This window comes from Equus caballus, chromosome 1 (assembly GCF_041296265.1).
Source record: "Equus caballus isolate H_3958 breed thoroughbred chromosome 1, TB-T2T, whole genome shotgun sequence".
Lineage (NCBI taxonomy): Eukaryota > Metazoa > Chordata > Mammalia > Perissodactyla > Equidae > Equus > Equus caballus.
This window is the reverse complement of record NC_091684.1, coordinates 45,291,402-45,317,382: the sequence shown is the minus strand read 5'-3', so window position 1 is coordinate 45,317,382 and position 25,981 is coordinate 45,291,402. Positions and strand designations below refer to the sequence as shown.

At 36.0% G+C, this 25,981-nt stretch overlaps 1 protein-coding gene across 3 annotated transcripts in view; it reads left to right on the top strand.

Moving 5' to 3' along the window:
* PCDH15 (protocadherin related 15) overlaps positions 1-25,981 on the top strand; it is a 952,630-nt gene that overhangs the window by 687,480 nt on the left and 239,169 nt on the right. For all 3 annotated transcript variants that reach the window (XM_070262649.1, XM_070262641.1, XM_070262642.1), the window contains 2 exons: positions 2,618-2,750; positions 24,226-24,305. In XM_070262649.1, the coding sequence (XP_070118750.1) occupies positions 2,618-2,750; positions 24,226-24,305 (213 nt within the window). The remainder of the gene's footprint in view (positions 1-2,617; positions 2,751-24,225; positions 24,306-25,981) is intronic.

Here is a 25,981-nt window from a genome sequence, read left to right as displayed (position 1 = left end):
TACTCTCATGAGCAGAAAGAGACTCATCTTCCAGGAAAGATTTTATAACGTATTCCAGAACAGGGAGCTGAAGCTCTAAAGACTATCGAAGGCAGGAAGGGCCTCACTTTTTGAAAGGAAGTTTTGAATTTGGAGTACGCTGTGTTCTAGGTCAAAAAAATGTTAATCAGTGAGAGACTCGCCTGCCTAGGGGATTACTGAGGACAGCTTGAGGTCAGTTTGTACAGGAATCTCCTGGCTACTAACTAAAGAAGCAGGTGAGTCTACATGTTACATTCGCCGCGAGCTCCTGGGGCAGTGGTTTTCAAAATCTACCGTGTGTAAGTAAAACCTTGAATATCTATGGAAAAACATAGATTCTTGTGCCCTACACCAAAAGATTCTGATCCAACATGTCCAAACCCTCATACTACCACACCCCACTCTGGGGAGAGGGAAGGGGTACACGCCTATAGGTATTTAGTCTAGAAAAGTCAAATGATGCAATTATATGTCTAAAATATTACAAGGGACATGAATAAGGCAAGTGCAAGCTTCTTTACTCCATTCTATAGACTAGACTAAGAAGCCTTATTTTGAACAATTATCAATAATAACTGGTAAATATGTTTTTTTAGGTGTATATATACACACATACACACGTATATATGTTTGATCTTATTTAATCCTTATGCTAACCTTGGATGTTATTGTTCTCGTTTATCAGATGAAAATAGTGAAGTTGAAAGAAGTAATTTGCCCAAAACACAGTGGCAGCATCAGAATTCTAACCCACGAATGTGTGGTTACAAATCCTGTGCTTGACATCACTTAGCTAGAGTTATTACTAATATAATAGAGGGTAAATGTTATGGGACTTATGCATAGAGAATGTGCTGGCAGGAAAAGGGAGCAGACTTATGAAATGTTTAAATAACTTGATAAATAACAGGCACTAATATTAATATTTAATATTAGGGCAAGTGTACATCTTGGGGCTGCTCTTGGAGCCAGATCACTGTCTGGGAGGATAATAAGTCTACTTCAGAATGACAATCCCTTTGTTCCCACAGTATGAGAAGTGGGACTCTGCAATGCACGTTCAATTTTGTAACTTCCCGATATCTTTCTTTCCACTATTCTTTCTTTTACATCTAGCCATATGATTAATACCCATAAGTTTATAAGCAACATTTTGTCATCCATTTTAAACGACTTTAAACATCTTACCTTTAGAGACTTCGTCGTAAAAAATATGTGTATATTTTGAAAAGAAAAGTAAAGCAATTAGAATTTGATTAATTTTACTGGCAAATTTTAGTAATAAAGTAGTAGAGTAAGAGACAAGAATGAAAACAGATATTTTACCTGATTATGAAAGTCTAAGAGATGTTAATTTAAACTGGGATTACTTTGGAACAATAACGTGATAAATGTAAATAAAAAATTCTTTTTGAGATGCTTAATATTCTATAGGTATCTAGTCTACTGAAGATATCTTCAGAAACAACTTGGACTCTGGAATATTATAAGGTGATAGGCTAAAAAATCTATTTTAAGCACCCGTGACCTGTATTTCCCTTCAAAGTTTCTCAAAAAATAGAATATTTTAGTACAATAATCTCAGAAAAATGTTTTTGGTGACCATGTCTTTTAATTGAAGCATGTAATAAAAAGAGTTTTGGGCTCCTTAGAGAAAATTCTAGACCCCAAGTAGAAATTATAACAAATGTGTTTTGAATAAAAATTATAATTTTGTTCAAATAAATTTAAATCATACAACTCAGGCAGTGGTGGTGTGTTTTTATAGAAGAATAACTGTGTAAATTACTAGATCTCATTAACATATTTTAGCAGGTTTCTTCTGTACAAACCTTGAACTTCTTGCTTCTTCAGCTTTTGCTCTATAAAGAAATCTCTGAGTTTAGAGATAACAAAAAAAGTCGATTATATCAATGCTAATGTTTTTGTCCTTATAATAATAGAGTTTTATCTTCAGAAAAATTCCCTATCAATGTAAGGCTTTAATTAAATCTCATTTCTAGCTTTTCATATTATACTCTTTAAGGAAGGTTTAAAAACAGTTTTGTTTGCAACTATTTTACACAATGATTACTTTATGATCCTGACTCTGATATGCATTTGCATTAAGCCATTGATGTCAGCAACAGAACTAATAAAACACAGCCTACATTTTATTTTGTGTGTTATTTTAATCAATACTCCCTCTGCTGGTTTAATAGGAAGAGAGCCCCAAGGACAGTGCATATTACCAGATATTTATAGAATGTTTTTTGCTATTAGAGAAGCACTGAAAAATAAGGTCAGAAGTCGAGGCAACTTAATTTATTAGCTTTATTTGTACAGTTATTCTTTTTTAATTCACACCATTAATCTAAGTAGGAAAAATCAATACCTGAGGCATTTCCTTTTCTTTCACTAGGATAATTTCATAAAAACGTTGTATTTTGGTGGTAGCTTTTATTTTTCCATGCTTTCATTCTGAATTATTTTGTTATTTGCTATAAGAATGCAAAATATACTCTCTGGTAAACCCAACAAACAAATACCAAATGGAGTCTGTCATTAAACGTGATGTCGAGTTTTACCCATCTCGTTCGCTTCTCTCTGTCTGCAGGCACTCCATCTGCACTGTGTACATTGAAGTGCTTCCTCCAAATAATCAGAGCCCTCCCCGATTCCCACAGCTGATGTACAGCCTTGAAATCAGTGAAGCCATGAGGATTGGTGCTGTTTTATTAAATCTACAGGTATGCCCCTTAGTATATATATAATGTTCTATAGCGACAACCTTGAAGGCTAATGGGTTTATATTTGTGCATGGGGAAAAAAAACTCACATGTCTGCTTATACTCTAGTGAACCAAATTCCATCTGGAAACGAAAGCACAGATAACATGGATAGAGGGTTTCCACAGCCAATCTATTGTATTGATTGCTACAGTTGAAGAACTAACGTTAGCTGGCAGGGCCTAGCTGCAATCATTACCGGAGACAATGAAGGGATTGTAAACAGGCACTTGAATATTTTGTACTTTGTATCCAAAGAGTCTGCTGCTGACTATTATTTTGTGTCTTGGATTTCTTTGCCCTGGCAGGATTTATTTTTGCCACAGTATTGTGTAGATAAAATATCTTTAGATTCACTGGCTGATGGTACAGCACTCTAATTCTGAGGCAATTTCATTCTGTGGCCATGGGCAAATCTTGTAATGGCTCCGCTTCAATTTATTCGTTTAGAAGAAGAGAGTAGGTTTAGCTGGTATTTCCATTTGCAGTTCCAGATTCATGGAGCTACTTGCAGGATGATAGCTTGGTTTTCACTATTTATATATTCCTGACAAAAGCACATTGGCCAGAAGAGGCTACATCTTCAACTGAACCTACAGCTTCAAGTTGGACTACAAGTACAGATAACTGTCATTTGCTGTAAAAATCATGAGGACCATAACATGGCATATTATTTTATCTCTGGATGTTCAGAGGACAGAGAATTTCTCTTCTCTTGGTATTATAGGGGCATGGCAGGAATTGCTGATATGAGAATTCAGGAAGCTGACCTTGAAGGTTAGGAGAAATTTTATTGTAATGATTTAGCAAATCCAAGCATCGATCTCTACCATCAAATGAGGTGACACAGGCATAGCTACATCTCGTTCAAATCTAATTTGAATACTGACACCCTCTCACTCAAATCCTGATGATGTAAAAGTGACGATTCCGTAGAATGTTTGTAGTGGAAAGGAGGTAAATCACATGAAACACATCAACTTCATTATCCAGATGTGGAAAGTGAACCCATAGAAAGTAAGTGAGGCCTAAGATCAGTTGACTGAATTCTCATCATTTCCAAAATAACGCTCATTTCCTTATGTCCCACTTACTGTCTGAGGCTGCCAAAAATTTTGTTGGTATTACCAGAAACTTCTCTGGCCCTCTGCTCTGGTATCTATAGTGTTGCTTTTCTCCAGGTAACTAGAGAGAGGCTGCTTCTGTTGTTCCGTTACTATTAAAACATTGGTAAACAAAATCATACGAAAGTATAAATATTAGTAATAAAGAAATTTGGGAGATTTTAATGGACAAAATAAAAGAAAGGAAAAAAAACCTACAGGAGGAGAAAACAGCTAGTTAAATCATTAAAATGATAAAATATGAAAAAACAAATATTAAGACAAGCATATTTAATGGAATAATGAAAATCTTTTCTTCACATATATTGGGAATATATTTGCTTAAACAAGAAGAAAAGAAAAATAAATCTTAGATTTGTAAGATTCGGGCCAAGAAATTTCACTTGTTTTACGTTTAAATATTCCTGAAGAATGTGCCTTTATATAATTTAACTTTCTACGAAGTGAGACATAATTTTACTTGTAAGATGGCTCAGGTTTCATTTCAATAAATCTCAGAAAAATCTAGGAACCATATTATAGGAGAATAATTCTACCTGTGAGTTAAAGATGAAAAGGAATTGGCCTTTTTCACATATCAAATTTCTCTAGGACAAAAGCTGAGAAAAATACTTGAAAAGACATTTCTATTCACCCTGTGTGCTTCTGGTGGAAGCGAAAGAAAGGGTGGCAATTGCAGTGGCAGTCTCCATTAGAAAGAACAAGGGTGACACCATCAAGGCATTTTTTCATAGGCCACCAACCATCCACTTTTGTTCATGATCAACTGAGACTGAATTTAAACTAGTGACCTAAAAGTTGAAAAGCTTCCATCAAATTACTCTTCCAAGGACTTCTAATAACAGAATGCATTAGAGGTACTTCTGGCTGCATCCTCATCTTTTTCATACATGGCACTATCCACTGCTGACTCACTGATCAATTTAGAAAGACAGAATTTGTGGGGAAATATGTTTTCAAAGATTACAGCAGACTGGCTTTGAAATAATCTGTTTTGCCTGAGATCAAAGTGGTTTATTTTCAGACAACAATCTTTGTTTTTCCCCTTCCTCTTCCTCTTTTAAGCATATTCCTTTCATTCCACCAAAAAGTTGTTTGAGGCTGTGATTTTCCTCAGTGTATTAAGGCTTTTTGCCTGGCTGCGTATTGACAGTATTCAGAAGAGAAAAATGTTACCCAGACTTCTGCTTTTTCAAGCTTCTTATGCTGATCAGGGTTAGTATTAGGTGGATCTTTTTTTCTTTCGGACTTGGTCAGATCTTGCTGTAAAACGTGATTCTATATAATTCTGTCCTGCAAGTGAAACCTGTTAGAGTGTTGTGCTGGAGCCAGACCATGCACTGGAGCCAGCTGTGTGCATCTCTCCCCAAGTCCATGTTCACATGTCACATTGTTAGTTTGAAATCTGTCGTGGTGGGTGTATTTATGCCACAGAAATTGACAAACACAACAATTCAGTATGCCCTCCACCCCCGCTGCAGAGCCAATTGTTAAGCTTTCACCAGTACACCATTGGATGTGGAGCCAATTTCCTCAAGGATTTAAAGCACTAAAATATCTTGATTCCACCAGCTTCCTCTGTCTTTGTCCCTCTGCAATTTTGATCTACTTTCATCTCTCTAAAGATGAGCCAGTGCTGCCAAAGAGAACTATGTGCTATACTCAAACACAATACATCTCAGCTTTCTCTTATCCTCACAAGCAAATTATTTCCTTCCAAATTAACCTTCCTATGGCTCACGTTCCCATTGACTGTTTGACCCACTCCTATCACCATTAATATAATCCTCATTTCTTACACATGAAATCTAGTAACATAACTGTCATCCTCGTCTTCATGTCATATTAAGAGCTAACACTTATGTGGCACTTAATTAGACAGACAGGCTTTAAGTTATTTAATTATTGTATCAGTAAGGATAGGTGATTATATTATGCATGCACACTCAAACTCAAAATTTCAATGATTAATAACTGAAAAAGTTTATTTCTTACTCACACTCTATTTCCATTGTGGATCAGTTCCAGCTCTGTTCTTCATCATTTTCACTCCACTTCAGAATGATGGAGCAGGCTCTATCTGGGGCAATGATTTTGTTCTTACAGAGGGAAAAGAAAGTCATAATAAACCATAAACTAGCTCTTAATGCTTCTCCCAGAAGTGATATACAACCTTCTGCCCACATTTCACTCACCAAACCAAGTCACAGGGCTGCCTCTGGGTTAATCACCATAGTGATATATAATCCTCACATGGGAAGCACACTCTAATCACATGACTATGTCTGATGTCAAGAACTATGAGGTCCTTTGGTACATCATTTGCCTTCCAGGTTATTGCAGGCCACAGCTTTGCTAACTGATTCATCACTGGCTAGCATGGTTTCTCTTCCTTACGGGATTCAGTAAGTGGCTTCACCACCTTCCACTCTCTTGAAGCCAATGCTATTTATTTTTTGAGTGTTTGTTGTGGCACACTTCAGTTTTAAGTACCAACCTATGTATCAGTTAAGATAGCTAGGTTTTTGTTGACAAATTTCACATTCAATGCCCATCACAAGTTGGCAGTCACCGTGTTATATTCAGTCGTCACTCCACAACCTAAGCTGATGAAACAGCCTCTATCCAGAACTTTACTGATAGTGACTGAGGGCAATGTTTGCTGTGGAAAACAAAGCAAAGTAAAACCTAGTTTGTTGTTGTTACCCAGAAGTGATGCGTGTAATATCTACTCATATATTTTTTTCATTGGCCAAAGTAATTCACATTGCTGCCCCTGAGTTCATAGGTCAAGAATGTATAGTCTTCACACAGGCAAATGTTTCCAAAAGTCACATGGAAAAATGTCAGTGGGGGCAGGGATGTCTTATTTTACCTGCAAAGAGACTGCCACTATTTTCAAAGTACTTACTTTGAATATTAAAAATTTGTATATATTTAATTTTACATAAAATATGTAAATATATTCTTTAGCACATGTGTAAGTTTCCACATTTATTTGTTATAAAAACCCAATGTAATTGGAGCTACTATCATTGTAATTTTACAAATAGGAAACAGAGCCATATAAAAGTAGGTGGCTCCTTTTCTAAGCTCACTGTGCTAATAAATTGTAGACAAAAGACAGAAACGTAAACAGTCCAGTTAAATGTGTATATGCTCACCCACTATGCCTATTCCACTCCCATGTACTTGAAGTGCCCCTGCAAGTCCTCCGCCATCTGTTCTTTACCCTACTCAAGTTGCTGCCTCCCTGTGGCCACTTTATAGTCTAGCTGATAACCATTGTTCAACATTCAAAAGTCTCCACCTGTTAATTACCCTCCCGTCACCCCTCCAAACGCAGAACACTGACTGTTTCACTTTCTACACAAACAGAACATATATATTCCCCTATAAACAGCTTACTGATAAGCAATCTCTATAGAAATAGCTGATTAGTGCACATTTCACAAAATTCATTCTCAAAGATGGAAGATTAAAATTAATCTTTTAATTGTCAGAACAATTAACTTTTAATTTGAAGATTTAACTTTTAAATTAATTAATTTGATTATCAGCAATTAGTTAATTTTTAGCAATAAATTAATTTAATTAAGTTAACTTTTAATTTAATCCTGTGTTACATCTATTGTTTCTAGTAATAAACAAAATCATAAATAAAAAAATTGGGGTTTAGTTCAGTAGAATTTGATAACTCAGAGTGTTTAACAGATCATCTTAATTCAAACTATTGGTCTTCCTCTACTATAATATTTCTCATTTATTTGATTTTGTTTCTAATATTTCCTATATAAGTTTTGATGCATTATTGAAAGTCAGCTACCTTAGACTGCTAAAAAAGTTACATCTCTTCAACATACGTGTAATGCATCATTTCATTTGGTCATCATCCTGACTCTAATAAATAGGCAGGTACCATTATCTTTACTATCTGGCAAATAAGGAAACCAAAACTCAGAAACATCAAGGTTTGTAAGCCAGAGTGTATTTTTTCCCCTTGATTCCTAAATCAAGACTCTGTCTACTATAACCCATTTTTTTAGTTGAGGCTGGAGAAAAACTATTAAATTTTATATTTTCCATGTTTGGGGGTGGGTGGGTATGTTTTATATTACATTAGTTTTGTGTTTTCCAAAGGCTAATTTTATGATGTTATATGAGGATGAAAGCTACCAAAGGTTGAGGGAAGATATGACTTATTTCAATGGTCCCAGAAAGAAGCAGTTAAGGAAATACTAATTGACATTTTTCCTCTCTCTCATGGAAGATATAGAATGAAATATAGACTATAACCTGGGTAGAGTTGAGTAAAAAAAGATATGAAATTCCAAGCTCCTACCTCAAAGAATAGAAATACCATATGACCCAGCCATCACACTACTGGGTATCTATCCAAAGAGCTTGAAGTCAGCAATTCCAAAAGTCCCATGCACCCCTATGTTCATTGCAGCATTATTTGCAATAGCCAAGACATGGAAGCAACCTAAGTGCCCATCAACTGATGATTGGATAAAGAAGATATGATAAATATATAAACAATGGAATACTACTCAGCCATAAAAAGGAATAAAGTTGTCCCATTCACCTCAACATGGATGGACCTTGAGGGTATTATGTTAAGTGAAATAAGCCAGATAGAGAAGGACAATCTCTGTATGACTCCACTCATATGAGGAATTTAAACATGAGAAAAAAGAGAACAGATTAGTGGCTACCAGGGGAAAGAGGGGGTGGAGGGTGGGCACAAAGGGTGAAGGGTGCACCTACAACACGACTGATAGACAATAATGTACAACTGAAATTTCACAAGATTGTAAACTATCATAAACTCAATAAAAATTAACTTAAAAAAAATGAAATAGCATGTAAATTGTATAACTCAGTGCCTGAAATGAAAAAGAAAATGCTTAACTAATGGTAGTTATTTTTATTCCTTTTCTCCAAGAGGAACATTACTATTCTTGTTTTTCTATTAACTCATGCTAAGATTTAGATTTTAAAAGTGAACAAGAATGTTCTGGGCATTTGGAATAATGAGTAGGAAGGTAAAATGCCAAAGAATATATTCACCTAGTTTATGATTTTACTAGCTCTTTTCTTGAGAAGCAATGATCACTTACAATTTAGAGAACAGAGTGACACTTTGGAAGCCCAAGAGTTAGATGACTAAGAGATCAATATTAATAGCATCAATATCTAATTTTATTTATTTTTTAATTTTAATTTTTACAGCAGTAACATTGGATTATAGCATTATATAACTTTCAGACGTACATCATAATATATTTTGAATTCTGTGTAGATTACATCGTGTTCACCAACCAAAAACTAATTGTAATCCATCACCATACATGTGAGCCTAATTATCCCTTTCCCTCTCCTCCCTTCCCCCTTCCCCTCTGGTAACCATCAATCTAATCTCTGTTGCTGTGTGTTTGTTTGTTGTTTTTATCTCCTACTTGTGAGTGAGATCATGTGGTATTTGACTTTCTCCCTCTGACTTATTTCACTTAGCATAATACCCTCAAGGTCCATCCATGTTATCACAAATGGCTGCATTTCATCATTTCTTATGGCTGAGTAGTATTCCATTGTGTATATATACCACATCTTCTTCATCCATTCGTCCCTTGATGGGCACGTATGTTGCTTCCAAGTCTTGGCTATCGTGAATAAGGCTGCGATGAACATAGGGGTGTACGTATCTTTACACATTTGTGTTTTCAAGTTCTTTGGATAAATACTCAGCAGTGGAATTGCTGGATCATATGATAGATCTACTCTTAATTTTCTGAGGATACTCCATACTGCTTTCCATAGTGGATGCACCAGTTTGCACTCCCACCAGCAGTGTAGGAGAGTTCCCTTCTCTCCACATCCTCTCCAACAATTGTTTCCTGTCTTGTTAATTACAGCCATTCCGAAGGGAGTGAGGTGATATCTCATTGTAGTTTTGATTTGCATTTCCCTGATAGTTAATCATGTTGAACTTATTTTCATGTACCTGTTGGTCATCTATATATCTTGTTTGGAGAAATCTCTGGTCAGATCTTTTGCCCATTTTTAATTGGATTGTTGTCATGTTTGTTGTTGAGATGTATGAGTTCTTTATATATTTTGGATATTAACCCCTTATCCGATATGTGGTTTGCAAATATCTTCTCCCAATTGTTAGGTTGTCTTTTCATTTTATTGATGGTTTCCTTTGCTGTGTGGAAGCTTTTTAGTTTGATGTAGTCTCATTTGTTTATTTTTTCTTTTGTTTCCCTTGCCCGGTCGGACATGGTGCCTGAAAATATACTGCTAAGACCAATGTCAAAAAAGTGTGCTCCCTCAACATCTAATTTTAATTGAATGCTACTATAAGCCAGGAACTACCCCAAGTACTTGAAAGCTTCCTCATTTTATATACTCCCAACAAAGCAGTGAAGTAAATTTTTCAATATCATATAGAACCCTGTTGCAGAGTGGGGATTCCAAATCAAGCTGTCTGACCCTGGAGTCTATCTGGAACCATTGTTCTATTCTGCCTTTCCTAAGGACTGAGATTTGCTTAGTCCCTTCAGTTTTCCTCAGTTGAGCGATCTCTTCAATAGCGGAGCAGATCTGGCTGCAAGGCCAATCATTCTTTTCTTTCTAAGATCTGCTTGATTTGCCTTGATTTTATTTTCTTTTGGTTGCTTCTCGATCCTTTACAAAAGTGATCAAAAATAGTATACAGATAATGTCCACTGAGAGTAGGAAAACTTAATTTAGCCACTGCTTTGAACTTCTGGTTCCATTTATAAGTGAGCTGACTGGTCCTGGCAGTTTGAACCTTTTTCCTTTCCCTGACTTCTCCTTGCTGAAAACTGCTGTAGCAAGTAAAACAGCTCAGACACACACAGCAGGAGAACATAGAAAATGCTGAGAAGCAGCCCAAGAGGTTGGCTATTGCCACCTCTGGTTACCTAAGAAAAAACAGGCATTTTAAAAATGAAATGACTTGGGTGTAAGTATAAGATGGTACTTTGGTCAACTTGCAACATACATTTCTTCTCATCTTTATCCATTCTTCTCATTTTTTAAGTAGTTTCAAAAAGCTGTAGAATTTAAACTATGTGCCTCAAGGAATTATTATTTTTAGTCTTGAATAAAACTCTCTGCTGCCTTGATCTCACTACAGAATTGATCCATTTCCAGAATAGTTTTAATGAAATGCAAACTGTCGCATAGCCTGTCCCTCTGTGTAACTAGGTCCTGTCAGAGGTGCTAATTTGTTTTTCTGACATTTTTCAAATGTTCTAAAGGTTTTTGGAGTTCTTTCTTCTCTTTCTTTTTTTTCTCTTTTGATGAATATTTCTTGTAAAATAGGATATATTTTTTCTCCTGAGGATGATAAGAGTTTATGATTCATGAAGGTTTCACAGCTGGCGCAGGTACAATGCACATGAATCATCAGCCACGTGTCATAGAATTTGCAATGTCATTTATGTCACGGGATCACTTTAGATATGTCACTTGGAGATTTGTTCTTCTGTCATCAAAGAAGATTTTCTGTGAGCATTCTGATTTTTTAATGTGTTACTGCATAGATTAACATTGCATATTGTACTAAAAGATGACTATTTTCCCTTCAGTTTCATAATATATGACTTACTCTACTTAGTAGATTACCCTGATTTTGATAAGTGTGAGAAATGAAAGTCTCATTCATTTTCCTTTTTATTTTCAGTTCAAGTGGTGGAAAGCAAATTTTCTCATCTTTCCTTGCACTAGACTTCAGATGGTTCTTTCATCATCAGCATTATCTCAAAAGAATGTCACTGTGAATGTACATAAGGACGCTGAAATATATTGAACACTGATATGTTACCTGGTTCCAAAGTATAATTTATATTTTGTATGAAGGATAGAGAGAGAGATAGATAATTTGAGAGAGAGAGGGCTTACAATGCCAAGCATCTGCTTCTTGCCAAAATTTGTAATTTGTAGTGTGACTTTTCTCCTGTAAAGCAGATGTTCTGATAGATCTAAGTTTCAAAAAATGTATGATGCCCTTGACACTGTGGGATGTGTACTGTCTAGGGATGATTTTTTATCTCTAGGTATATAAAGCTGTCAAAAGTGAGGAAAACATATTTTTTATGTATTCATGTACATATCTTTCTCTTCCCAAGGAATAAGTTAGCCCCATGTAAATCTTCTGTGGACAACAGTGTGCTCATAACCATAAGGCCAGAGAAGTGTCAGGAAGATTAGAGAAAGGAGAAATGTATCAGACATTTAAAACAGTTATCTCCTAAATCGTGTTTTCTTTGACCCTTCTTTCTTAAAGACGGAAATAAACATGATAAAAAAAAAATGTGAGATTTTGCCTCAGAAGATTTGTAGGCTACGACTTAATTGCACATTTTTAAGGGAGTTTGACTTTACTTCTACTCTGACTTTTGCTCTAGCAAGAAGTAGGGCACATAGGAAATGGGTGAAAATGATCTTTGCCGCTTAGGACTAGTAGGTTAGAAAACTTAATAGAGTACAAGAAATAAAGCCATATTCTCAAGTTTTTTAAAAAATAATTAAGGACCTTAAATAAATTAATAAGATGAAACTTTCTCTTCTGCTGTCACTGAGCGTACAGAAGAGGTGCCGTGGCTGGTGGGATAGGTGAACACAGATGGCGATTCGTGATTTATATTCAGCCTAGAGGCAGGGATTCACTGGCAAGAAGAATAGCTTTGTCTTGGCACCTCTCCTGCTCCATATTTTCATCAAACTCTTGGATGAAGACTTTTCCAGCCTGCCATCACTACATCTATCAGTCTCTCTGCACCTGTAATCATATGTTTTGTTTCTAATTCTGTGATTAAAAATTAACACTCCTTGTTCTTATCTAAATCATTCCCTTCACTTGCACACTAGATCTATGCTTCTCAAACCTCTGTAGAAGGAGGCATTTAAATGAATTACTAGAAAAACGCAATGCAAAAGACAAAAAATATACGCCCATTTTTTCCTATTAGATTCAATAGATATAAAATCACCCTGTCAAATCACTTTAAATTTTCTAGATTACTCTAAATTTTACTCTAAATTTACTCTAAATTTTTTATATCCTCATGATCCATAATAACCATTTTGCAGAATGACATTGCTCTATGAACCACACTTTGAATAGCAGTCAGGACCAGCAGCATAGTTTGCAGGTCCAGTGCCAAATGCAAACACAACACTTTTTAAGTGTGAGTCATTTGCACTGACCCTGATAGCACTCTCCTGGATCCTGTCCACTCTGGCCTGCTCAAACACATGGCTACAGAATTACCCTCTTACTTTCCTGCATCATAAGCATTTCTTGCTCTATCTGATCATTTCCTTCAGCATGAAAATCTGCTATGGTCTCTCCCAATTAAAGACAAAGCATCAAAAACAACAAAATGCCCTTGATGCCATAAACCACCCTAACTACTTACCCATTTCTGCACTTCCCTTCACTGTAGAACCTACTCAAATATGTTATCTCTACTTGCCTGGAGAAAATCTTGGTCATTTTCCCTCCTATTCTCTCTTGACTCCACTATAATCTGGATTTCAATCACATCCATCCTTTGATGCGGTTCTATTTGTGGTCCCAATACTCATTCCTTTGACAAATTCATTCCTCATCTTACTCTCTCCTTAAGCAAGATGTGATAGAATTGACAATTCGTTCCTTATTTAAAAATTTATTTGACTTCCAATACATGACAGTCTCCTGGGGTTTTTCCCCAGCCTCTCTGTCTGCTCTGTCTCAGTCTATTTTGATGGTTCCTCCTCCTTTCCCCAACTATTAAAGCTTGAAATGCCCCAAGGATCAAGCTTCTTTTCCTATTTATGTTCACGCCTAAGATTGTTTCATCTGGTCTAATGAGTTTAAGTTGTTATATGCTCGTAACTTCTAATTCATATCTCCAGCTTAGCTTACCACCCTAAATCTCTAGACCCGTGTCCAACTGGAAGATCAATATTTACTCTTGGATATTAAATAAGCAGCTGTCTTAGGTTGAATTTCCAGAGAAGCAGACTTTGAGATATAGATTCAGTTGCAGAATATTTATTAGGGAGTGTTTTGGGAATCAGCTTCTGTAGAAAGGAAAGAAAGGAAACAGGATTAAATTTAAGGAAAAGTTGAGCTTCAAAGCAGTCCCAATAAAAGCTTCAGCAGACCCCCTGGAAAGTTCTAGAGCTGAGACAGCCCTTTAGAGTTGGAAGGTTGTTACAAGGAAGTAGGCCCTTTATATGCCTGCATCAATGTGTCAGATGCAAGCTGCCTCAGAAAACAGCTTGACCTCAGCAAGGGAGCTGTCTCAGATGAGGCATTCTTCTAATAGGACCGGTGGCTGAAGCCTCTCAGCAGGTGACATTTCCAACATATAGGGAAATAATTTCTTCATTCCTTGAAGGGGAATTTGGGAAGCACAGCACTGTGTTATCACAGCATTTCAAAATTGATGTATCTCAACACCTGGTACTTACTTCCCCCACACCCAAAGCAAAACAGCTGGTCCTGCATTTTCCCCTACTCAGTAAATTGCCACCTCATTTGTCCAAATTCTCAAGCCAAAACCCTTCAAGTCATCTCTGACCTTTCTCTTTCTCCATAGCCCCATCCTCATTTCCAATCAACCAACGAGTCTGTTTGGTCCCCAAGTATTTCCAAAATGTCACTATTTCTTACCACACCTACTGCTTTCACTCTGAGCCTAGCCATCATCACCTTCTGCCTAGATTATTGCAATAGATTTCTACTGGATTTTACTCCCTTCCCTTTATGGTCTATTGCTCACACAACAGAGTAGTTCTTTAAAAATTACTGAAGATAACTTTACTTCTTTGTGAAAATCCTCCAATGGCTTCCCCAATCACCCAAGATAAAAGCAACTGTCCTTCGGATACCTACATGACATCATCTCATGCTTCTCATCCTCTCATCTTAATTCCCCTCAGCAAAATGGTCCTACATGACCACCTCATAAAAAATAACAATACCCCGTGTCCTGTGATCCATATCCACTTTGCTCCATTTGTTTTCACATGTGCACCCTTACTTGTTTATTGTATCACTATGTCAAATATTATATTTGGTCCACAATGACAGAGACTTTGTTTTATTCATGATTGTATCCTCATTAATTAGAACAGTGCCTGGAATCTGCTATATAATCATTAAAGAACCTTTGTGTGTCAAGTGGATCTGATTTCAAGAAAGACTGGAACTGAGGTTTCAAAAAATGTCATCAGTGCATGGCATTTTTCACCCTGGTTCTATTGCTTAGCTCTGTGTAGACTTTATTTTCAGATAGCTTCAGTAATTAGGACACATAGTTGATAAAAACCATCTTGTTCTCGATTAAATCTGAAATAAAGACTTGGGGTCTATGCAGCCTCAAGATGAGGTGAAGAGCTATGGATGGATAGAGAGCTTTCTAAAAGAAAAGATACGCAAATGATGAAATGTAATACATGTCCCCTGGAAATTCCAAAATAATCAAAATAAAACTAAACTAAGGTGGGGGTGAGGGAGGGGTAGGTTAAAGCAGGATTACCCACCCCAAGTAGTACTAAAACTAAAACACCCTTGCTCAGAGGAGTAAAGTCACCATAGCAGTAAGGTAGAACATCAGATCTTTATCTTTAATGGAGTTTTATGGGCGACCACTGGGGAATTGTATTAGCAATAAAGCCATATTTTTGAGATCTGGGCAAGAGACAATTCAAATTGACCTTTATTGCTTAATTATTGCTGTGTTTCTAGTCTTTACTTTTTTTTTTTCCTATCCTATCTCTTAAACCCATGGAGGACTATTTCTAGTTTTTTAGATGATAATCAACAGATACACCTTGGTGTCTTTTAGTCGAATTTTGTAGAAATGATGGAGAAATACTTTTATCAACTCCTTCTTATAAAAGATCCTTCAACAAAAGTTTATAACTATAGTAGGAAGTCATGATTTTTATTTATTTCATGCCAGAAGACTATTGTATGATCCAAAGAAAAGCTTACAATTTCTAAACCTGCTTGACCAAAAGAGTTTCTGTTGTTTCTTGTTTTTTTTTTCCTTTTTAATTGACTAGAATTAAACCATTCTGCTCTTTCTAAAAGTTAAATAAAAGAAAGACTCCTTTGGAATCTGAGTTTGAATGTGGAGTATTTCTTGGGCAACTGCTTGATAGCTACTGGTATTTTAATAGCAGTAATCAGTATTACCTTTAGTAACTTCACAATAAATGATTCTCTGTGCTGTTTTGTAAATAAACTCAGAGTTTATTGCGTGCCTGGAAGCTGTTTATTGCTTCACATACTGGCAAATATTGTTGATTAAAGCTTAAGTATGCAAATGCAGTTATTTCCCTGAGATTTCAATAAATAGGAACAAAAACAGTGTTACCGAGGTATACTCCATAAACAGCTAATAAGTGTCAGTCTTCTAGAGAAAACAACAGGAGATCCAATTGATGTTGAGAAGTGCCTATGGTGATTCTGCACTGAGCTACGAGGAATTAGTTGATTTGGAGCTAAGAAAACAATTTATTTTAGATTATAAAAAAAAAAAACAAAGAATGTTTGCATTGCAATAATTACTTAAGAAAACCGAAGAGTTCAATTACATGTCTCTTATTCCGGTTTTCAATACTTTTTATTTTACGTAAATTTCAAAATCTTGTAGCAGTTTTGAAAAGGAAATAGAGGAAAAAAAGTCTTCATTTCTGTGATCTCCATTCACACAAAAGAAAAAAAGATGTTTTTAAAAAAGCTCCAGATTAAAATAACATACGTTTCAAAGATAGAAGCAGAATTATCCAGCAATAAAAGTTAACACAGCTTTGCAACAGAGTTATTCCCCACCATCTGCCCCCAAATAAAAGTAGTTCATTTTGATTTTGATAAATAAATGATTAGAAAGGACAGCCAAACTTGATTGTCACTACAGTCCTTTTAATGTAGCCAGCATGTGCTGGGTGATTTTGAATGAAAAGTTTTAGAGTCAGAACTCAGTGTTCTAGTTAGCGTCAGGCAATAAGAACCTCTGAATCATTAAGTTCAACCGATACTCTTGTGGAATCAACTTTCAGGCACCATTCCAAATGACAAAGGAATCCCTGGTTTCTTACACTTGTTCATATAATCCACATTATCTTGAACAGCTCATTTCACCAAGTTTGCTCATGAGAAACATTTATTAATGCAATAAGCAAATCCTCTGTTAGTTATAGATAAAGATAACTGAGAAATTAGTTGGCCCTAATCAAATGCTTGCTAATACCCCTTCAGAATGTGTTTTGACATAGGATATTTATTCCTAAGATGTAGAATAAAACTAACATACACACCCATGCACACACACACATATACACACACAAACAGACACCCCTCTCTCTTTTCTGTCCCAAGTTTGGAAAAAATTGAGACACACACGGAGAGCATGTAAGATGAAGTTCAAAACAAGTTTGTTTGGGTTTTTTTTTTTTTACTGTAAATATAGTTGATTGAAGCACAAAACTAGATCACTGTACTTCCTTCATGGCACTAAATTTATCCTCTCAGTCACAGAAAGTGCAACAGCAGGTCCAAAGTCTAAGAGCTAAGGCATATCAGTAACAAAATAGACAACAGATCTGCCTTCATGGAGCTTACATTCTACTAGGAGGAGAAGAAAATTAACAAAATATGTAAGTGAGTTATGTAGACTTAGAAAGTGATAAATGCCAAGTGGAAAAAATACAGGAGGGAAAATGAAGAGGAGATTGCAATTTGATCAGTGATGCTTTCACTGAGGCGACATTAGCAAAGAGTTGGAGAAGTGAAAGGGTGAGCCATGTGGGTATCTCGGAAGAATGTTTCAGGTGCAAGTGCAAGGCTCTGATGTTCAGGTCCACCTGGTGTGTTCAAGCATGAGCAGATACTAGCGGGACTCAAGGAAGGTAAGAGAGGAGGAAAATCATAGAAATACAGTCATCCAGTAATCGGGGAGGTACAGCGATAACTACTCTGAGTGAAATTAGGTACTAATGAAAGAATTTGAGTACAACAGTGCCATGAATAAACTGACAATTTAAAAGAATCATTATAGATTCTCTATTGAGAATGGTCTATGGTGGAGGCATGTGAGAAATTATGGAAATTAGTTCAGGTGGTATTTCAGTAGTCCAGACTAGGCCTGGAGTGATATTCCTGGAAATGCTGAGAAGTGGCTTCAATCTCGTTGCATTTTATAGGTAGAAGCTATAGGATTTGTTGATGATTAGATATGGGAGAGAAGATAGAAGTTAAGAATGGCTACTAAGATATAGCCTGAACAACTGGAAGGACTGAATTTTCATTAACCAGAATAAAAAAGAATGTCACAGGAGGAGTAATTCAATTTTAGACATAGTAAATTTGAAATGTCTTTTGACATCTAATTAGAGCTATTGATGAGTGGGCAGTTTGGTATAAGCTTGGGGAAGAACCATGGGCTAGAAATATGCATTTGAAGTCTTGAGCATTTAAGCATTATGTATTCGCTTATTGTGATGATCTGTAAGTGAACCTAAGAGTTGAGATTGGATGAAATTCTTAAGGGAGAGAATGTAGAAGACATCCAAAGAGGAGGAATGGAGACCCAGAAAAACATATGTCCTGAAAGCCTAGGGAGGAAAGTGTATCAAGGAGAAGAGAGACATCAACTGTGTCTAGTGCTACTGACAGATTAAATTAAAAACAATCAAACCAAACAAAGAAAGAAACAAACCAAAACAAGGATTGTGAACTGATCAGTGATTTGACTAATATGAAATTTACCAGTGATGTTAAAAAGGTTGGAAACATGACTGAACTGAAGTGGTTTTAACAGAGAACAAGACAAAAACAATGAGAAAAAGTAGAATGCAAAACTCTTCCCCAAAATTTTGCCCTAACTAGAAGTTCAGACAGTACATTATCAGTACTAGGAAGAAAGAGTGTGTGGTTACAGCAAGGCATAAATATGACATCTGGGGAGCTTGTGGAAAACTGCTCTGATTTTCTCAGTGAAACAGTAATCAGGATCACCAGCTGAGAATAATGATGGGGTAGGATGAGTTGAGACCTGAGGAGAAAATGTTCAATAATCACGTAAGAAAGAGCGAGAGTGAATGAAGTAGCGAAATATAGTATAATAAATGGGCAGGATTAAAGGTCTTCAGGTAGGCTCATGTATTACAGTGTCAATCTAGATTAGCTGCATTTCCAAGTTTCAGATGTTATATTTACATATTATTTATCATATTATTTACTTTATATTTTTTAGAAAATTGAATAAACATTTTTACTTAAATGAACTTATCTCGAAAAGGAAATTTTATATCAGAATCATAAATGAAAAAAACCACACTACTTGACATAGAAAAGTATGCATCCATTCATATTGAAATGTATTCATCATCATTAACGTTTTGTTAAAGGGCCAACAATTTAACACCAGGAGTGTACACCAACATTTTTGGAAACGTTGCTGTGCTGAATTGAAAGCTTCAGCTCTTGCTCTCAAGTAGTTTAATAACATAAATCAGACTTGTTTGCCTAAGTGACAAATGAAAAGATCATCTAAATCCGTTGATTTTTATCTGTTTTAGAATCCCTAAGGGAAGATACTTCGTCTTAATGTCCTGCGAAATGTGTAGAGTCATTCTGCGTACATAAAGTACACTGTCCCAGATGGTATCTGATAGCTGTGTTCATCTGTAACATGAACAGAATATTAGTTTAGAGAAGACTTTCCTTTTTCAAAATTCCTATATTCCAGTATCTAAACACATTGCTTATTTAGATAAATATGTTTGTGTCCATATTGGTGCTTCTGAAAAATGAGTGACTCGTATTTAGATGTGGCAAGTAATCTGGTTGAGCAGACTAGAAAGACTAGTTGCTTTCTACCTTTTAGAAGTTGTTTGCCAAATTTTCACTTCCTGATAGCTTTTCTGATAACCTAGATAAGTACAAACCCTCCTCCTGCCCTCCCTATATGTCCTTACTGAATTATTGTATATATGGATCTTAAAACTCAGTATTTTAATTAATTTTTTTCTCTGTCTCCCCCTACTGCAATGTAAGCTGCACAAAGGAAGAATTTTTGTCTTTGTTATTCATTGTTGAAGTCCCAGCGCTTAACACAGTGTAGATGTTCAGTACATACCTGTTAAATTAATGAGTACTGTAGGTGTTATTATTATTAACTTCATTTTGTAGTTAGATATCTGCCTAAGAGATGGCACAGCCAGAGCTAGAGCCAGGTGGCTGGCTCCAGAGCCCAGCCAGTAACCTTCGTTAAGCCCAAGGAAGATGCCTGCTCCATTCTTCTCTCGGACCGATGGGCTCGGATTGGACTTGATCCAAAGTAAAGGCATGGGAAATGTTTTTGTACTAAGGATGTGTAATTCCTATCTGTTATATTATGGAAAATACTAAATAACACTACACTTTCCTTTTTTAAGATGAAACGGTTACTATTACCTCTAGATAAAAAAGATATATCTTCCGATTAAGTAAATTATAGAGAAGTCTAATTGGAATGGTGACAGTAAGTAATAAAATGGAAGTCTTTTGCATTTCCCACCTACCTATGAGATTACTATGAGGCTTAAATGCGACAAGGCATGCAAGTATAGTTTCTGACATATAGTAAATAAATATTAACTTAAGTATTCACTATTCGCTATCATATATAAATTTCTACCCATCATTTAAAGAAGATTTGCTAGACTCTTATGTAGGAAAAAAAATTTTTAAGATGTTTTTAGAAATATGTTTTAGGGCACATATGCGCATGTGATCAAATCTTAATACTTCCAAGAATCACTGCTTCTGTTGATTTTTTCAGTTATTCCTTTTATGCATTATTTCTCCCTTTAGATATTGGCAAATAGAGATATCTGGTGTTTGTACAAGTGCTAACACATGTCATGGGTAGATTTCAGAACTCTGATCTAGATAGCATAGCACCACTCCCCCTTGCTTAGTTGACTGAGAAATTATGAATCCTCCCTAATTACCACACCATTTGTCACAGATCCTGAGACAATGGCAAAGGATTGACTAAGAGGATAAAAGGAAGAAAACAATCAAATAAGGATTTCCTTCTAAATCCTGGGTCCATTATGGGTACAACCTCATATAAGAAAGGAGTTGGCAAATTATTGGCTCTCACAACCCCTGAAGTCCTGAGGTATTTAAATGGTCAAAGAAAACTAGGGAAATATTTCAAGGTAGCTCAGGGATTGAAAGTAATTCATTTGGCTGGAAAAATTGAGAATCTTCTAGGAATTCCTCTTGGAATTTTATGTTTAGTAATATAAAAAATAATGACATATAAATAAAATGATACAATACTCACAGTGCTCTCATCCTACAGTAATAATATTAAATATTCGAGTAGATCTGATGCATTAGAAGAAAGGTTCAACATTAATCCAGACTTAAAATTATTTACACAAAGCTATCTTGCCTCAGAATCTGTTTCTTCTGGCTGTTATGAAAACATAAGACAATAAATTGTCTTTCAAGAAACAACCACCACCACCACATACCGATGAACAGGCAAAAGGAAATTGATAATATCTGTAACAATATGACAGGTAAAAATGATTGATTGAAAGAGAAAAACAGAAAAAGTTTAGAGTGAGCTTTTTAGTGATAAAATACAGTCTCCAGATAGAGCATAATTCTGTTTCTTCAAAAAAGTTAACTGAGTATCATTATTTATAGTTCCATTTTATCCTTTTTGATAACACTTACCTGGCAAAGAACAGAAAACAATGGGAAAATATCAAGCATCTATTATCAATCCCATTGTGTTTTTTTAAAAATTCTTTTGTTTCTTATTCTCTACTCTTAGACTTCCATGATAATTAATTTGATAAAATTTAAAATTTTAGATTTAGATATTAATGGAATATTTCAATGGAAGATATTACCCAGGGTGGTTTATTATTTCATTCTATTTTACTATTTTATTTATTTCCATTTTATTTTAGTGTGTGTGTGTATGTGAGTGTGTGTATGTAACAATGCAATAGCATTACCTAAAAGAAGTAAAATCTTGACCTGAAAAAAACACTTTGTCTGCTTAATTGAAAGTTACTAGGGCCAGCCCTGATGGCCTAGTGGTTAAAGTTTGGTGCGTTTTGCTTCATCAGCCCAGGTTTGGTTCCCGGGCACAGAACGGCACCATTTGTCTGTTAGTGGCCATGCTGTGGCTGCAGCTCACGTTAAAAAAAAAAGAAAAAGAAAGAGGAAAATTGGCAACAGATATTAGCTCAGGATGAGTTTTCCTCAGCAAAACCAAAACAAAAAAAACCTGACTATAGTGAGGGTGCAAGGGAGAAAGCAGGGCCATTGTAAAATGGCTATGAACCCATGGAGAAGACGGTATTAGGAAAGGAGTAGAGATGCAGCAGATGCTGCAAATATTTTAAAGATGGATTCGATGGGATTTGCTGATGGTTTGCATTGAGAAGTAAGAATGAGCAGTTCAGGTCAAGATAGGAGGTCTGAGCAAGTAGGGGATGTAGTGGTCACTATTGAACGAGATAATGAACCCCGAAAGCAGCAGTTTGCTGTTTTCTTGAGGAGGGTAAGTGTCGGGGAAAGATCAAGATTTGGGAGCTTCAACATTTTAAATTGGGGATGCTTATGATTCATCTAATTGGAGATTCAAGTAAACAATTTGATATGTCCGAAATTCAGAGGAAACTGCTGGCTTAGAAATATTAGTATGAGAGTCTTCAGCATACAGATAGTTTTAAAGCTATACAATTCAATGAAGTGACTAAGTGAGTGAAGTCCAAGAATAAACCTTTGGAGCACTCCAATGGAAATATGTCTTATAGATGAGGAGAAATCAGCAAAGGAAAATGAGAAGTAGCCGATAAGGTAGAATTAAAAACAGGAGAATATGATATTGTGGAAGCCATGTGAAAGAAGTGTTTCATGGAGGAAATACTTTTATGAGGCACAGATTAAATAATCCTGCAAAGCTTCTCCCACAGAACCTGGCACTTAGTAAATATTATGTGTTATTATTCAGTTGTCCCTGGACTCTGGGGTTTGTGTAGTCCAAGAGAGGCTTGTTGCTATCCATCCATTGTGGTCGCTGAGAGGGCTGTTCTATGTTATACCATATGCCAAAGCCATCTGGTCTACCAGTAGAAACTGTGCCCCTCCTTACGGGTCTGGACATGGGATTTCACACTTGGACTCTACGGCTGGAGTAGTTATTGTCCACATCCATCTCACACATCCATCCCTTTCTTAGGTCCTGCCAACTCCAGACCAATGCCTGTTAGTCAGAGAGGTTGGAATCTCTGGCAGACCAGTGACCTAAATATGAAATTCCTCTAGCCCTTTCTCAGATATTGCACCTCTCCCTACTGACATGCTTAGCCGGATTCTTTTCACATTCCTTTTATGTATCATCCAGATTTCTTTCTTTGCTTATGTCTCCCATAAGGCAACTTAATAGCTCATTGGAAAAGGAAATTATTGGATGTGTTAGAAGGTCAAACTCCATACTCCACTTCCACAAAATAGAGTGTATGTGTTTATTGTGGGTATGAGAAACTCAGAACTCAAAAGTCAAAAGCTATAGTTTTTGTCTTCTCTGACTTGAATGAAGGAGGGAGAAGAAAAGGTTAATGTTGGAAACTTACAATGTGACAGATGTTAGTCTGTGTGCCTGGCCATAGATTATTTCAATGAAACCTCCAAACATTGATTAACTTTTGTAAAATTTTAGTTCTCATTTTACAAGTGAAGAAACTGAAAAATAATCACACAATTTGTAAGTGGAGCCCCATTTAGAATTAAGGCTTTCTGGCTCCAAATTGAGGATTCTTAATCGAATAGCTTTAATGATTTGATATATTATGAGTAGAAAAAGAAAAAATAAGAGCATTAAATACTTTCTTGACACTCTATACATTTATGTAAAGTTTAACACATTTGTTTAAATTGTAGAGATAGACTCGTAAAATCAATACATAAGCTTTAGGGAAACCATTGCTATATTTCCCTACAAGGTAAGTCTATGTGCACATTCAGAAGATATTAGTCTTATTCACTGTTACTACATCCAGATGAGCTAAAATGACAGAAATGCTGAGATCAGATATAAAATTCTTAATTTTACATCTTGCCATCAGCCTATTTTTTAAGCTTTATTTTTTAAGAACATCATGGATATTCTGTGCTATTAGTGTCAAGCTTCTATATTACACTATTCTGAATAGGAGCCATGTCAATTACTTGATAATTGAATTATATTTTCTCTCTGAAGGCAACTGATCGAGAGGGAGACCCCATAACATATGCCATTGAGAATGGAGATCCTCAGCGAGTTTTTAATCTTTCAGAAAAGTAAGTTAAAAATGATTTCTAAATTGATTTTTTTTTCCTTTTTTAAATGTTAAACACTGTACTGGTAGCAAGAGAAGAGACTTCTAATCAGAAGCTTTCAGCTGTTTGTAGTTTTATTTTACTTTTCTTTTCTCTGAACGTTAATGAGAGCTGGGAGGGATAATTCTGAATCCAGAAATCTTCCCCTGGAGACTATTTATTTATTTTAAACATTTTTACCAGGTAAAATCCACTGAGGTGGAAACATCCCATTTGCAGGCATAACCTGGGATTAATTAGATCTCTTTAAAGTTGTCAGCTACTCATAGTAACAAGGCCATTTCTATAAAGAGTAACTTGGCACTCAATTGTTCATTTGAGGGGAATTTTGTAAGACAAAGTGTAATTTCAACACATTTAAAGTACCACCAAAGGCCATCCTTCAGTTTTGGAGTAATGTGGGTATATTCTAAAAAGGCTAACATAAAAATATTACATGTCCGTGCTGAGCCTCCTTGAGCACAATATCAGTGTCATTCTACTTACTTCTCTGAACATATCAGAGATAATGTTAATCACAACTATCGAGAAAACCTGGAGCACGCATTAAAGACTGCATTGAGGTGAGCAGAGGGGTCATTTGCTCCCCCTGGGCAATAGCAAAGTAGCTGTTCTACTGTCACATGTGGCTGGTTGCTAAAGAGCTGTGATTGCTGCCTTTCTGATGTTTTCTGTGTGGTCATGAGTGGTTTTACTCCCTGAGAGAAAAGAAATCTAAACTCAGCCCATGATTATAAAATGAAAAATTTGACAAGTGAGTTAGGCATTGCTTCAGTCTCGGGAACAGCTGGTCCATAATGCCAAATCAAGGGAACTGTGTGTGGCTACTTGGTCTAGTAAGGAACTCCTGCGATTTTACATTGAATAAGATGTTGAAACCATGAGTTAGTATGGCTGCAAACAGGATTTCCCAGACTTTTAGATTTCACAGATGAATAAACGTCCATTTAAAAAATGAAAAGTTCCAGGGCGGCCCTGTGGCCGAGTAGTTAAGTTCGCACGCTCCGCTTCAGTGGCCCAGGGTTTACTGGTTCGGAACCTGGGCAGAGACATGGCACTGCTCATCAGCCCATGCTGAGTTGGCATCCCACATAGCACAACTAGAAGGATCTCCAACTAGAATATACAACTATGTACTGAGGGGTTTGGGGGAGAAGAAGAAGAAGGAGGAAAAAAAAGAAGATTGGCAACAGGTATTAGCTGAGGTGTGAATCTTAAAAAAAAAAACGAAAGTTTTAACTGTTTTGAATTTTTCCTCATAGGTATGTAGAAATCATAAATTAGCTACAATTTACAATTATCCTTAAAGATAGAAAACTTTCTTAAAGGGACACTTTAAGAGTCTAAAGGGACTGTGTGGTCCTGGTATGAGAATAAATGTATAGATTACCAAGATCAACTTAAGAGTCCAGAAATGACCCCTAACATATAAGGTCAATTGCTTTCCAACAAAAGGCCTAAGACAATCCAATTGGGAAAGAATAATCTTTTCAACAAATGAAGCTGAGACACCATACAAAAGAATGAAGTTGGATCTTTACCTCATAACATTCATGAAAATTAACTCAAAGAGCATCATAGACCTAAATATGAGATAAAACTATATAATTCTTAGATGGAATACAAAAGTAAATCTT